Here is a 16736-nt window from a genome sequence, read left to right on the forward strand (position 1 = left end):
GTTTTGCAGCTGAAAAGCTACATGACATTTCTCAGTAGCGAGGTTCTTGAAGCAGTTCAACTTAAAGATTCGCTATTAGTAGACGCTGCTGCTGAACACTGCTGAGAGACACACAGACGCAGGTATTCAAACGCACTTAATCTCTCTCTCTCTAATAACTGCGTTAGCCTGCATATCAATGGCCCAAGCCTCTGTTATTAGCTCTAAAGTGACATTTGGAATTTGCAATGGAAGGTTTATCTTGAAATAAGTCATCTGAACAATGTCTTGATGTGTGGTTGTGACTCTAGGCTGTTAAAATTATTAGAGAAATAATGCACTCCCGAAGTGGTAATGTGGCCACGACGCTTTAGCCTATTAATGGAATGGTCTTTCTCCATTCTCAAACAAATTAAGACATTCGATTTTATTGACTGAACACAAGCATTTATTGCGATAGAAAAAACTGCTACAAAATATTTTTGTTTGCTGGGGTGGTAATATTATATAGGCCTATTAATAAGGAAGGGGGGCCCAAAAATTGTTAAGAGGTCAATCTGGCCCTATTCCCTGTGTACTCTGCCGATAAACTACAGAAACAGTAGCATTAAAAGAAAAATCTTTCCCCTTGTGGAACCCTGGGAAAATCTATAGTATCTCAAAAGAAGTCATATTCTGAGAGAATACAACAGATCTTTCCAGATCGTATGAGCGCTTGTTGCATAGCAACCTCGCTTTAGTGTCACTGCAGTATTTACCTTGATAGACTTGGAGAGCAGCTTTAAAGAGGAGAGTCGACCGTATACAGGCGAGTTTGTGTTTGTACGTGTTCCAGAATGTACATTTGCACTAAATTCAGTTCATAGGCTGAGTGTCCTGAGGCTGAGGGTCTGGGATGAGCAGCAGTTAATGTATTTGGAGCGCAAACATGACAGCATTGCCAATTAGTTGTTTATTGAGCGTTCCAGCTGTTGGCGTTAATATTTACTCGCATTTCTGCGCTTTAAGGTCAGCCCTCAAGGAAATTCCACTCTGAAATTCCTCTCATTTGCAAGCCCCTCGATTTTAATTGGCTCGGCCTAACGATTTTCAGACTTTCCTGATAGTTGCATCTTCTCCAGAAGTTCATTTAGTAAGGCAAGAGGTATGTTTATTCCGTTCCTTAAATTCTTGTGAAAATGATTCACAAATATACAAGTGATTGTCCCGGAGTTCATCACATTCAAATGGCATTCGACTGCTTGCGATCTGCAGGCATAGCAGGTAGCTGCAATTAAATCTAGTAGCTTTAGAAATCTGAGAGAAATTTGTGTTAGTCAGTGCTATTTTTATTCCTTTAAATGCTCACAAACTTTTCTCAAAAGATATTGTAACTCAAATTGTAGAGTATGGCGCTACAAGGTCATCATTTTTTTATTTTTTTTCCCCCAGGCATGAAATAAAAATTTGGATGAAAGCATCAGCAAAATCATAGAGGTTATGACAAAACCAATAAGGCATTGAAACCAAACTGATTTATCTATACCATAACATCGCTCACCAAGTTTGAGTCTGAGAAATGATGACAAATTGTGAAAGACAATTTCAGTTTCACAATGTCAGGACAATTTTTCAAAAGTGTCCAGATGCCATTTTTTTTTGCAAATGAAACCAAAATTTTGAAGTCAAAATTATAATGAAAATATGAAATAGTGCTTATCTGAGGGGAACATTGACACATCTTCAAATTGATTTCCTATTGTTAGTCATGGGTACAAAAATCTGCTGGTAGTCGTGTGTTGTTTCTTAAATTGGGTAAAACCTTCTTTCAGAACTTTCACCACTGAAAAGATTGTAGAATTTTTACTGAGAGAATTTTTTCCCAAATTGGTTTTTTTTTTTTTTTTTTTCTTCTTCCATGTACATAAACCAATTTGTACCGTACACAAAAAATAGCATATGGTAATATACATTATAGTCAAGACAATGTTACTTGCAAAAGTAAATACCTTTTCTCAATGTACCAAAGCCCAAATAAATTATGGAAATATTTTGAAAATACTAATTTAAATGTAATTATTTAATTCATTAAAATTATTAAAAGTATTTAATTTAAAAAAGCAAAACAATATTAGATATAAGAGAAACTTTTTCTTTCTTTCTTTCATTTTTTACTTCAATTAAAATGTATTTGTAAACTGCTCTGTATAATATGCATCTATTCAAAGCGGCGAGTATACTAAAAGTGACACTGGCGAGGAAAAATGCGCTTAAAAGATATAAATAGAAACTGCCTGGAACATATTTACAAAATGGAAGAATGAATTATCATTAATAATAATAATAATAATTTATTATTATTATTATTATTATTATTATTATTATTATATAAAGCTATCACTTAAGTTTAGGGACCAATTCTCACTATTAATTAGCTGCTTAAAACATGCGTATTACTAGCATATTGGCTGTGTATTAGTACTTATAAAGCACATATTCTGAATGAACATTGTCTACATCCTTAATACTACCCAATACCTAAACTTAACAACTACCTAACTATTAATAAGCAGCAAATTAGAAGTTTATTGTGACCAAAGTCATAGTTAATACAGTAATTAGTTAATAGTGAGAATTGGACCTTAAACTAAAGTGTGACCAAAAAAAATATTAATTAAAAAAGATATATATAATATAATATACAGTGATATAATGTAATATAAAGTTGCCAAAATCAATGACTTCCGGCCACTTTGTCGCTAAAACTCACTGTGATTGTGAGTGGCTTTAGTGATGTGCAGGTGTAGTGTGCAGCTGCAATTTAAATTGACATCTGCTGGTAGCATTCGGCTGGTGTTCGGGCCAAATGTCATATTCGAGGCAATGGAAATATCTGCATGCTGGAATCTTTGAAGTCTGAGAGTTTTGCCTCCTGAAGCTTCTTCTCGTCCACTGTTTCTTTGGAGATACCAGTCCATCGTCCTTGGAACAGATTGGACAAAGATACACCGTCTGTTCTTTCTCCTTCCCCTTTAGCTTAGAAGATCTGAAAACATGCATGTTTTTAAGCTCACATTCTTGCGCTTTATTTGATTTCAGCACTTCATGTCCCTTAAAACAGAAAGTTAATCAAGTTTTGACTAAACTATGCATGATATTGTTTGCTGAAGATGTCAAGATAAATTCTAACTCGCACCACAAAATGTGTGGAGGCTGGCGAGGCACAATGCATTGTGGTTAAGGAGTGTAATTTTGTGTCTCTTTTATTTCTCGCAGGCGTTCTTCGTGAAGGACTACATCATGAATCACCCCGAAGACGGAGACAAAATCGGCCGTCTCCGAGAACTAATGTTTGAACAGGTTTGTCTCAAGAAACCAAATCTAATCTACACCAGATTTTACACACATTTATGATGTTTCACGCTCATCATTCACTGTCTGTTTCTCCACCGGCGTTTGGGATTTAGCCGTTATGATCTTCACAAGCTGGGTTTCTGTTGGTCTCACTTCTTCCCTTCGTGCCCGTGCTGCTTAGTAACCAGGAAATCTCCAGAGCCGAGCACACGATGCTGTTGTCTAGACAGTAACCATGAATATAAGCCAGTTACAAGCATGAAAGTGAACTTTTAGAGACTGAAGGGGGAGAAAATATTTTGCTGATCATTTAATTATGAAGCGAGCTGTTTAAAAGACAACATGAAATAAAAATGGATCCTGTTTGCTGCTTTAATAAATCTTTCATCTTATTACTCTTGATTTGTTAGATCTTTGTTTACATAGAATTCATGCTAAATAACTGCAAGCAGAAAATGTTCATTATCAACTCTTTTTTGATTGTTTTACACATTGCAACTTTTTTTTATAATTGTGACTTTATTTCTGACATTTTGAGACTTATTTCTCACTATTGAGACTATTTCACAATTTGGACTTAATTTCTTATCATTTTTGATAATTGCAACTTTATTTCTCATGTTTGATTTATTTCTCGCTAATGTAATTTTCACAATTTGAACTTGATTTTTATAATTGCGCCTTTTTTGGGATAATTGCAAATTTATTTCTCACATTTGAGATTTATTTATCGCTGTTGATAGTATTTCACAATTTGACTTCATTTTTTATAATTGTACCTTTTTTGGGATAATTGCGACTTTATTTCTCACGTTTCAGATTTATTTCTCGCTATTGAGACTAATTCACAATTTGGACTTCATTTCTTATTAGTATGACTTTTTTTCTGATAATTGCAACTTTATTTTTCACATTTGAGACTTATTTCTCGTTACTGAGACCAATTCACTTATTTGCGTCTTCATATTTTAACAAATGTTTGTTACATTATAACACAATTTAGATTTTTTTTTCTCTTTTAGCAACTTTTTCTTTTAGGTATTTGAAACTATCTTTCATAATTCAGTCTATTACAGTGTAATATCTCACATTAGCGACTTGTCACAGATTGGACAATTATTTCTAATAATTGCGAATAATTGCAAATTAAGTGTATACTGTGTATACATTTACAGTATACTGCGGCTTAGACTCTGTTTCTTGCATTATTTTAAAGTGAAAAAAAAGTGGGTGGGCAAAAAATTTTACTCAATAATATATAGCCTACTTTTCATGATTTATTCAAATATCAGTGGATACAATCATGTCTCTCCCCTACATTATTTACCTTTAAATATTCTGTTTTACTTAATTACTCAGGTTAAAATGCATTGTCATGACCGTTGCTCATCTTTTGTCCTTAAGGCTCACATACTGGAGTTTGGTTTGACGGTGCATGAGAAGTTCGTTCCTCAGGACATGCGGCCTCTGCACAAGAAACTGGTGGATCAGTTTCATCTGATGAAATCCAGCCTTGGCATACAGGTGCATATCAGCAGTCAGATTCTTTCTGATTTCCCAAGCCGTTCGTCATGCACTCAATCTTCTGTCTTTCCCACGCTCTGAAGGAGTTTCCGGCCTATGTGCGAGCCAGTCCGATCCACTTCACCAACGGAAGCCCTCGAGCCGGAAGAAACTCAGCACCCAACATAATGAGTCCAGAGGGAGGAGCGCGTGTGGTGTCACGCCGCAGGTGAGGAGCTCTTTTCGGGTTTGAGTCGGCAGTTTGGGTTTTTCCAGTGGCTAGTGCTTGTATAAAGAGAGCAGGATAGCTAATAGAAGATACAATATATATATATATATATATATATATATATATATATATAATATAAGCAGGGTTGGGGAAAAAATAGCATGCTAATTTCTGCAATTTACTGTGATTTGGATGCAATACATTTTTCTCACTTTCTGTGGATAGCGTTATATGCTTGCATTCTTCCCACTGACTCAAAAATCAATTGACTTAATTAAATTTTTAATTAATTAATTTATGATCGAAGATGATGATGATTAGTATTATGATTATAAGTAATAGTATTAGCAGTCGTATTATTATTAGTAGTAGTAGTTGTAATAGTAGTAGTACTGATAATGAATGATAAAATATTTATCATGATAAAATGATGATAAAATATGATACAATGCATTACATTTCGTAATTTAGAAGCCGCTTTTATCCAAGGCGACTTACAAGTGAGCAACTGAAAACAACAAAAAGCAATAATTTTATGAAGAATATTGTTTTTAACAATAATAATAATATTATTTTTGCCATTTTTTTAGCAATTCAAAATCCTAAATATAATATTTAGATATTATATATTATTTATATTAATTATTGACATTAATATTATAAAATATTAATTTAATATGTTTTATATTTTATCAGATATAATGATGACACAAAGATAAATATGCTTAAATTAAACCTTTGTTTAACACAGTATTTACACAAAATACATTCAAAATATTTCAAAGCAGAAAATGTTCATTATTCATTGAGAAGTCAGTTGATTTCAAAGTCAGTTTATTGATCAATTAATAATGATTATTGGCCAATTGCAACAGATATCAACATTTTGGCTGATTAGGAGCTAATATTTTTCTAAGATGTCGATGGAAGAAGCGATAACTTTACTAATCTTCTAGCCAATTCTATACTAATTTTCACCGAAATGTTATGCTATGCCTAACCCTATGTTATGCCTAACCCTAACCCTAACCCTAATTCTAACATTTTTATTCAGAGATAGGTTTAACTGATTAAACAAAGTAGCACCTGAATGTATTATAGATTGTTTCTCTTGTATTAATCTTGAATGTGTCCTATAGCTTTTAATTGTATGACTCGTATTATTCACTTTATTCTTACCATGAAAATGACAGCATTAAAATAAAATAAATAATAATTATGCTACTTGTTAAAGTCTTTCTAATTGCATTTTTATCGTATGTTATTCAGTCCCCTCAGCTACCCAGCGGTCAACCGCTACTCTTCATCCTCGCTGTCGTCGCAGGCCTCCAATGAAGTGAGCAACATCACGGGCCAATCGGAGAGCTCAGATGAAGTCTTCAACATACAGGTGAGTGCTTGGGCTGCCCTTGGATAGCTACTTACACACACACACACACCGGCAGACTCTGTGTTCTCTCGCTGTCTTTCATATTTTCTTCTAATCTCCCTCTTTCTCTCTTGTTCTTTTTCTCTGCTTCTTTTTCTCTCCTAATTGCCTCTTTCGGTTTTCATCTGTCTCTCTCACATCCCCGCTTAATCTTCCTGTCTCTCTCTGTCTTTTCTCTCACTGTGAGAATCGGATTTGTAGGTGTGAATTATAGACTGGACGGACAGATCATTTACCTTTTTTCTTTTATCCCAGACCGAATGATTATTGTATAACCCGTCCATATTATAGACCCGACAACAAAGTGCAGAAGTCTGTGGACTCTTTCTTATGTTTCTCACGTTTTTTTTTTCTTCTCTTTCCAGCCAAGTCCGTCTACCTCAAGTCTCAGTTCCAATCACTCAGCGTCTCCCAACGTGACCAGCTCGGCTCCGTCCAGTGCCAGAGGTGAGAAGAGTCAGTCCGTTCTCAGAGTAGCCATTCCAAACCTTTTCTCCTTTTGTAGTATGTCTATATCAAGCTTTTATTTCGGTGTTCACACAGCAGAGCTACTGAGGTTTGATGCCGGCACAGTAACACAAGAATGCATGCTAAATATGTACAGTGGACTGTGTGCTTGAAATGCACCAACTCTCATTCTCTGTGATATTTTTATTCTTCATTTTAAGTATTTTTTTTTTTACCTAAGTATCAGAGAGAGGTTAGTAAAACTAAATTTTAACTTGTTGTTGCAAAACTGAAGTTACGGAAACTGTTTTGCAACAAAAATTAATAATTGTTATTTGTGACTTTATAATGCAAAGTCGTAATTGCCCATTTATTTATTATTACTCTGTTGACCCATCCCTTACACCTTAACCCACCCTTAAACCTACACATACAACCAAACCTGTCCCTAACCTTACCCATATAACACCTCAATAGCAGTAAAAGTGTTTTGCAATACAATAAGTACATTGTACTTATTTTTTGATGTAAGTACATAGTAGTTAAGGCCACCTAATATAAAGTGTGACCGTCCCTTTAAATGCAAATGAGTTGCTGCTCTGTCCCCTTTTTCAGAAGCCGGCGGAATTTCAGAAGCTAATGCTTCAGCATACCGACAATAACAAACAATCTCACGCTCTAAAATATCATGCATATTGTCATATTGCTTTCATATGCAATTTTTAACTACCACATTCCTGTTTACGATCAATCTGGCAGCATCAGTGAAAACAGGCAGAAACAATGGAAGCTTTAGCAACATTAGCCTTACAGAGTGCCAAGAAGCTCTTTCAGAAAGGCAATTTGGAAAACAAAATATGACACGCTTACTTTGTCTGGAGCTGACGTTTGCGCATGAATCGTTGGTGTTGATTCCTTTTTCAGAATAAATATATATCTATATAGGACTTTACCTTTTTTACGGGACATTTCCTTCTAAAATGAAACTTAGCCACAGTGTCCTTAGTGGCTCAGATGGAGAGAGTCCATGGAGACTCCTATATTCGTTGGTGCATCTCAACACACGAGACTTCTAATGCATCTTTGGCGCTGACATTGTATATCTCCAGCAGCTACAGCAACAAAACAGTAATGGCGGACTGCTGCTTCTCACTCAGGGCTGTGTTTATGCTAATAGGGCAGAGACCGTCACAAATGGGTGGGGATTTTTCCCTACAATGACGTGTATGTATGGAAAATCTGGAATCGCTTGTTCTGAGAGACTGTTTATGATTTACTGGGAGTATAAAAAATGAGTGGGTGGATTTTTACCATCATAGGCTGGTTGTTTTCACACACTGCAGCCACACAACTGTCAAACACCTTTTAAAAGTGATTTTTGCATAATACACTGTAGAAAAAAGACAACTTTTAAGGCAACCAGCTTCAGCAGATTTTTGAGTTTGCTCAACTTATTTTTGTGGGAGATTCTCAAATTTTTGTTAAAACGACAAGTTGAGAAACTCAAAAATCTGTTGAAGCTGGTTGCCTTAAAATTTTAAGTTGGCTCAACTTTTCTTTTTTTTTCTTTTTTACAGTGTAAGTCCCCTTTAAGATTTCACAATACGACATATCTTACGCTTGCAATCATAATTTGGACTTCATTTCTTATGACTTATGAATTTTTTCTGGTAATTTAGACATATATATACATATATATATATCACTTTGCAAAAAAACAAAACTCAGTTGTGAGAAATTATTACTGATTTTCCTATGATTGCATCTTTATTGTTTGTTGCAATTACAACTTTGACTCTTTCTTACTTTAAGCTTTATTGCAATTATTTATTTATTTATTTACATATATATTTTTTTTACTCTGATTCCGAATCAAGCATCAGGCTTCCATAATAAACATATTTCCACGTTAAAAATAAAATGCTACAGCACAGTGAAGTTTATGGCCCATTTAATGCTGTTTTACTGTGGGTTACAGAAAGCTGGTGTCCTGATATATAGCAGAACTCTCCCCTCTGTTTCTCTCTCTCCTCTGCTCTTCCTTGGCCTCTTATCTCCCTCCATCCAGCATGTGTTTACTTGCAGACACAGGTCATAAAAACAGGAATATGTATGGAGACATTTATGTAATCTTATAGTCTCCCCTTGGCAGCCCTCCATGCCTCCCATAGAGACCCCCATAAAGCAGCGGCAGACAGGAAGCGCTTCTGGAGAATTACAGACGGCATAAAATGCAGCTTGAAGAACTCTAGACTGATGATGACTATCACCGGGGCACATAAGGGAGCCGTGGCCTCCTGTCCTGTGTTGGAGGAGGAAGTTAGTGTTCTGAGCAGGTCCAGGCCGCTCCCCATGTCAGCTAGTCTATCTCTCCCTGCGAAATAGCCGTCTGTCACCCCAGCAGAACAATTCTCACCCTAGCGGGAGGCAAAGACGTGGACAAGCCTTTATTTCATGTGCTGGCTGGTTAGCAAAGAAATGAGAGCAAGATCTATGTCCTTTTTCTGTGTGTGTGTGTGGGCACATAATGTGAGCATTCGTGTCGGTGTGTTGCTGAAATCACACCCTTGCTTACACCTCCTCACCCTTCACAGGTTCTCCACAGTTGTCAGATAAACACAAGCATTCCCGAGAGAACTGCCTCTCACCGCGAGAGAGACCCTGCAGTGCCATATATCCAAACCCCCTGGATCCCGCACAGGTATGAACATGATTAGAATATCAATGTTTTTAATATTCACCAGTGTTCAGGTCATATAGGAGTGTTTTTGGAAGATTTTTTGTGTACTGGTTGGGTTTACCTCGCTTTCCCTTCATCATTGTAAGATTTGCATTAACCGCATCTTTAAAAATGACCATGTAAAATTGATTTTGTGAATGTGTCTATTAGTGAGGTAAAATACATTTACATTTAGTAATTTAGTAGATGCTTTTATCCAAAGCGACTTACAAATGAGGACATTAGAAGCAATCAAAATCAGCAAAAGAGCAATGATATGCAATTGCTATAACAAGTCTCAGTTAGCTTAAGACAGTACACGTAGCAAGGTTTTTTTTTTATTATTATTATATAATAAATAAAAAGAAAACAGATAAAATAGAAAAAGAATAGAGCAAGCTAGTGTTAGTTTTTTTTTTTTAAGTGTCTATGCAGAATACAACATCATCAGCTCAAATCTGCTTACTACTTCACAATTTTCTTCCAAGGAATTAACAGAATTAAAACTATTTCCCATTTTTAAAACTTGCAATTGAGACTTTATTTCTCATGACTGAAACTTTATTTCTCATAATTAAAACTTAAAGACCACTTCTCGTAATTGAGACACGGTTTCTTGTAACTGAGACGCTATTTCTGCTAAATTAAACTTTGTTTATCATAATATTTCTTATAATTGAGATGTTATGTCTTGTAATTGAAATGTTATTTCTCATAATTGAGACTTTATTGTAATTGCGACTATATCTCACAACTAATGCTCTTATGATGTATAATTTATTTCTAGTAATCAAGACTATCTCATAATTAAGACTTTATTTCTCATAATTGAGACTATTTCTCTCAATTGAGACTTTAGTTCTTGCTGTTAAGACTTAATTTTTCGTAACTGAGACTTTGTCACGTAATTGAAACATTATATGTTGTAATTGAGACTATTTCTCGTATTTGAGACTTCATTTCTCTCAAATAAGACTTTATTCCTCATAACTGATACTTAATTTCTTGTAATTCGTAATTTCTTACAAGACTGTCCCTAATTGAGAATTGATATCTGTTAATTAGGACTATTTCTCATAATTGAGATTTTCTCATAATATAGACTATTTTTCACAATTAAGACTTTATCTCTTGTAATTGAGACTTTCTCATAAGACATTATTGAGACATTATTTTTCATAGTTGCAACTTTATTTCTCGTTATTGAAACTTTCCCATAATAGACTTTTTTTTGCAAATTGAGACTATTTCTTGTAATTGAGACTTTATTTCTTTGTTAATGCAGCTTTCTCATAATAGACTTTTTAGCCATTGAGACTTTATTTCTCACAATTAAGACTTTATTTCTTATAACTGAGACTTAATTTCTCATAATTGAGACTTTATTTCTTGTAATTAGGACTTTCATGTTACCAAAACCTTATTTCTCGTAATTGAGACAATTTCATTTGCAAATTAACAGAATTCCCATTTCAGAATCAGCAGCAAATTCTAATAGGGAGGAAAATTAACGTTGCATCCTTTTCACTTTCACCCCTCACTCTATATACTATATCTGTAGTTGTATCTTTAGTTTAAAAATTAATATAACTCTATTTTTCTTTAAATACTGTAAGTGTAAATTATGCATGAATTAATGGATGGATGAAATGCTACTTTTTTTCTTTCGTGGGCTGTAGCCAGTTCAAGTTTAAATGAAGCTTGAGTCTCTTCTCTGCTATTAATGAAAATGACAAATAAAGCACAAAATAAGATGAGCAATGACATGGATATTTCAATATTAAACCTATAGCCTTTAGTAAATCATAAGTAGACAGAAATCACAACCGCATTCATGTGACATGACTCTCGTTTACAGAGGCCGGTTCCACACCCAGCGGGCGACGCCTCCTTGCCTCGCAGTGACCCCAACATCTCCACCCCCGACAAAGGTGAGCATGTGCATGTGAGCGTATGAATCTTCAGTCTGCCGTCCTGCTCTGAGGAGGGTGGTCTGAAGTGAGGGGGGTCTGGCGATCAGCGTGCTGGATCTGATGCTATCCGACAGCTCGCCGCTCCCGTGTGTTGTGACAGCTGTGACTGAACCACCAAAGAGGTTCACCAACAGACTCGTGCTTATTCTGATTGACAGGAAGATGTTGAGGAGATTTCATCATCTTTATTTCATCCGTTCTTCGAAGTTATTTAAATCAACGGTTAACTCGTAGTGGGTACATTGACTTGAGGGGAAAAAATGTGTAGAAGGTTTTGAATGTTGAATATTTTTGGAATTGTTTTTCCCATACAAGACATTAAATGGGAAATATATGTTAACGACCCAAAAAAATCAAATTTTTCTTTCTTTGTTTGATATATTTCCTGTTTTTGAGGCAGGAAGTTGTAGCAGGACAGGTCAAACCTCGATTTGCTATTGATAGTCATATTTTGAGTTGAGTTGATTGAATGTACCTGAAATGCATGTTTTGTGTGTGAAAGTGGTGAAGCTCGCACCAAGTAGCTGGAGTCTAGACACGTCGCTCTCTGATTTTAATGGAAGGTGTCCCCCTGTCCCTCCTAGACCACCGTACTCAGGTAAAGAAAGAAATCCGCTCCGACCGATCCTTTAGACTCACATAGATGTTTTCCAAGGCTTTTAACTCTCAGATCTTCCATTCTTCTGCTCTAAAGACTCCTGGTTTCTCGCTCGTCTTAACTTCTCCGTCTCTCTGCATCATGAGGGCTGCTGGTCAGAAACATCAGTGAGAATTTGAAGATACTGTCTCCATGTATTTAATGAGAAAAGGCACACCATCTAACAACGGGATCCCTCCCACACACTCTTTTGTTTATAATCGTTCTTGATGAGATTTCTCGCAGCATTTATGTCTTTAAACTGCATGACATGTATTTAAACCTCAGTTTGCACTGTTACTGCTTCATTACCTTTCAGATTTTGGTCTGCTTTGTCTTTTCTGCATTCTTACTTTCATAACTTGTATGTATGTGTGTGTTTATTTATTTTAATATAAAGTATAACTAGTGTTTTATCATATTTTTATTTTTATATTAATTTAACAATGAGAAATTACTGTTATTACATTTCATAACTAGAATTATTATGTAGAATATTTATAGCTAGTATATTTACTATATTTCAAATGATATATTATATATAGTCTACTATAAATATAGTAGTTATAGTAGCTATAACTAGTATTATGTAGTATTTTGTATTAATTATATACATTTTAATATAATACAATTATGATGTGATTTTTAACTAACTATACAGTAATTAGTTTATTTTACATTTTATTGTTTTATATTATTTTTATTTTATATTAATTTTATAATTAAATTTTTTATAAATAATAAAAATAATAATAGTTATTATTAGGTATAATACTGTTATTATTAATATAATAATAATAATAATAATTGTTTATTATTATTATTATTATTATGACATGACTTTCAGATCAAACTATACAGTAACTAGTTTATTTGACTTTTATTATTTTTTATATATTTTTTAGTTTATATATAATAAATAATGAATACTACATATTATTATGTATAATTCTACTGCTGCTATTATGATAAATAACATTATATAATAATAATAATAATATCATTGTTATTATCATGATTATTATGAAGTACCTTTTAGAAATGATCAGTATATCCCAAAAAAAAAAAAGAAAGTGAAACTCAGGGTCAGCGAGTGGATGGGAAATGGTCATGAAACCTAAATTATGACTCTTTTTACACTCCAAAACTTCTCTAACATTATAAGTAGACCTCAGGGAACAAATTGCATTATAAAAAAGTATGATACAACGCTTTTAAGGTTCTACGTCTGTGGACTCTAATTGAGCTTCCTAGAAAGAACTGGTACTGTACCGAATGGTTAAACTGTTTTGCATTAGCCGAGCGACCTTGACAAAGCGCTTCCCTGATTAATAGACAGCCATGACCGTGTTTACTGTCCCAGGCTCCTGTATCAAGTGAAGAAGATTGACTTTTTGTGTCCTTTAATAGGATCTCCTGCCAAGACTACACGATCACAGTCCCCTGTGATGACATCACGCTCGCCGCAGAAGGTATGACCTTTTCTTGTTGTCTGGGGTGTTTTGTGAAGTGACCTTTGATGTATTTACTGGTGTGGATGTTTACTGTAGTGTCTGGGGACTCAATCCAGGCTGTCTAAACTGGGTCAGACTCAAGTCAATCCAACTGGGCCCATGATTAGACAGAGGGACACTGTTTGTCTGTGTTCATGCCAGTCCTGAGCAGTTCAGTTGGCAGCGATCTGGTGCAGATCCTCCAGAAATCAAAATAAATAAAATAATAAAAGACCTCCATCTCAATGGTGGCACACGTATATTGCTACAAAACATATATATGCACTACCGTTCAAAAGTTTGGGGTCAGTAAGATCTTTTATCTTTTTTAAAGGAAATTAATACTTTTATTTAGTAAGGGTGCATTAAATTCATTGAAAGTGACAGGAAAAGTAATTTAAAATGTTACAAAAGATTTCTAATTTGAATAAATGCTGTTTTTGTGAAATTTTTTTTTTTTTATGTAAATAAATTATCACAATTTCCAGAAAAATATGAAGCTGTACAACTGTTTTCTACATTGATAATCATAAATGTTCCTTGAGCAGCAAATCAGCATCATGTGACACTGAAAACTGGAGAAATGATGCTGAAAATTCAGCTTTGCTTCACAGAAATAAATTACATTTTAAAATATATTCAAATAGAAAACAGCTATTTTAAATTGTAATACTGTAATATTTCACAATATTACTGTTTTTACTGTATGTTTAATCAAATAAATACAGCCTTGGTGGTGCAAAAGAAAAAAGAAAAGATTCTAAAAAATTCATACAGACCCCAAACCTTTGAACCTTAGTATATTTCACTCATGTTATCTCTCTGTATCATTTTTGAATCCAACACTGTGTTCATGTACAATACCAATACAGTGAATAAAAATTACAGCTTTACTGAAAATGCAGGTATCTGTATTGAAGAAACAAAAGAAAGTATTTTTCTTTCAAAGGGCATAATAGTCAAAAAGGGTCACAGACCTTAAAAAAGGTTGGAGCTACTGCTATCAGTGTTGCAGTGAGTGTATTCAGGTTTTAAATAAAAGCACATTCTCCTCATTCAGAGCAACAGTCCTTAAAGCAGAACACAGCTGTAATGGCTTCTCAGAAACTCCTATTCAACACCGCCTCATTCGGCGCGTCTCATGTTGGTAATTACATTTCTTGCGGTTTTCCTGAATTCTCATCTTGTGCCACGTATTGATCCGTCACCTGGTATTCAGAAACACTCACCATATAAAACTCTAGAATCTAACTCATGTAAGAAAGGAAACTGTTCACATTTAAAGTGTAGATGACTGCCTAGAAATCAAATCATTCCTCCTACTGGAAATCAGAAATGCTAAAATCTGTCAAGCTACCAAGAACAAAGCAGAGAGGGAGATATTCGGATGGAAAGAGATCTCAGCAGGAATGCTGGTGAATTTCCTGAAGGAAGTGCGGTCAGTGGTTCGGAAAGGGAAAGGATAACCTGTGTGACCACCTGTGTACAGTTGTTTGCCTTAGAAATAGTCTCATGCCTGAAGCTATACTGTGACATATCACATACACGCATGACCAAACACACACACACACACAGTACAGATTCCACAGTCAGTCACAGCTGGAAAAACCAACATCGACCAGCGCAAATTTCCATTCTGGTCCAGAATATTTTACGTTATCCAGTTTGAATTGGATAGTCTGAAATCTTCAAAACAAGATTGCATTTTATGTTTGAAATAGGCAGTCTGGTAACAGTGGATTATGTCAGTTTCAGCAAACCCATCACAATTTCACCTTCCAGTTAGGCTCATCAACCATAACTCCTTCAAAAACAGCCAGAAACCTTGGAGTTGTGATTGATAAGATGACTTTCTCAGACCACATTGCTAAAACTGCCCGGTCCTGCAGATTTGCTTTTATACAATATTAAGAAGATCAGGCCCTTTCTCTCGGGAACATTCAACACAACTCCTTGTTCAGGCTCTTAATCTGTCCAGACTTGACTATTGCAATGCTCTCTTGGCAGGTCTTCCAGCCAATTCCCTCAAACCTCTACAATTAATCCAAAATGCCGCTGCAAGATGAATCTTTAATGAGCCGAAAAGAACGCACGTCACACCTCTGTTCATCAATTTGTACTGGCTACCAATACCCGCTCGCATTAAATTCAAGGCATTAATGTTTGCCTACAGAACCACCACTGGCTCTGCACCCCTTTACCTAAATTCAGTACTTCAGACTTATGTGCCCTCTAGAAGCTTGCGTTCTGCAAGTGAACGACGCATTATTGTGCCATCCCAAAGAGGCACAAAATCACTTTCACAGACTTTTCATTAACTGTTCCCATCTGGTGGAATGACCTGCCCAACTCAATCCGAGCAGCTGAATCCTTACCCATCTTCAAGAAACGGCTAAAAACTAATCTCTTCCATCTTTATTTGACCCTCTAACTCTAGCACTCTCTATTCTAATTTCATTTTATCTGTCGTCTTTTTTAAAAAAAAAAACACACATTTGACCCTCTATCAATTGCATATTTATTCTCTAACTGCTAGCTTTTCTTGTAAAACTAACACTAGCTTTCTTTTTTCTATTCTATCTACTTGTTTCTAATAAAAAAAAAAAAATAAATAATAAAAAAATATTTTTATGTGTACTGCGACAATAGCAGTGCAATAGCACTTGCACGTTGTTGCTCTTTTGTTGGTTTTGATTACTTCTAATGTCCTCGTTTGTAAGTCGCTTTGGATAAAAGCGTCTGCTAAATGACTAAATGTAAAGTAAATGTCAGTTGATACTGAATAACTTTAAAATCTATAATAGTGGTCAATGACCATTATGTTCATCTTTTGAAATATAATTTTTATAATATTGTGTGTGTGTATGTATATATATATATATATATATATATATATATATATATATATATATATATATATATATATATATATATATATATATATATATTACATTGAAACTCTTTTATTGAGATACACCATTCACAACTGTGTGT

The 16736-nt window shown here is 34.7% G+C and overlaps 1 protein-coding gene across 3 annotated transcripts in view; it reads left to right on the top strand.

Moving 5' to 3' along the window:
* dock4b (dedicator of cytokinesis 4b) overlaps window positions 1–16736 on the top strand; it is a 114044-nt gene that overhangs the window by 96388 nt on the left and 920 nt on the right. For 2 of the 3 annotated variants that reach the window (XM_058773431.1, XM_058773432.1), the window contains 9 exons: window positions 3235–3318; window positions 4717–4836; window positions 4920–5044; window positions 6314–6434; window positions 6839–6920; window positions 9515–9621; window positions 11498–11570; window positions 12115–12210; window positions 13660–13721. In XM_058773431.1, coding sequence (XP_058629414.1) covers window positions 3235–3318; window positions 4717–4836; window positions 4920–5044; window positions 6314–6434; window positions 6839–6920; window positions 9515–9621; window positions 11498–11570; window positions 12115–12210; window positions 13660–13721 — 870 coding nt within the window. The remainder of the gene's footprint in view (window positions 1–3234; window positions 3319–4716; window positions 4837–4919; window positions 5045–6313; window positions 6435–6838; window positions 6921–9514; window positions 9622–11497; window positions 11571–12114; window positions 12211–13659; window positions 13722–16736) is intronic. The other variant, XM_058773433.1, reaches the window with a different exon arrangement.

Source organism: Onychostoma macrolepis, chromosome 04 (assembly GCF_012432095.1).
Source record: "Onychostoma macrolepis isolate SWU-2019 chromosome 04, ASM1243209v1, whole genome shotgun sequence".
Lineage (NCBI taxonomy): Eukaryota > Metazoa > Chordata > Actinopteri > Cypriniformes > Cyprinidae > Onychostoma > Onychostoma macrolepis.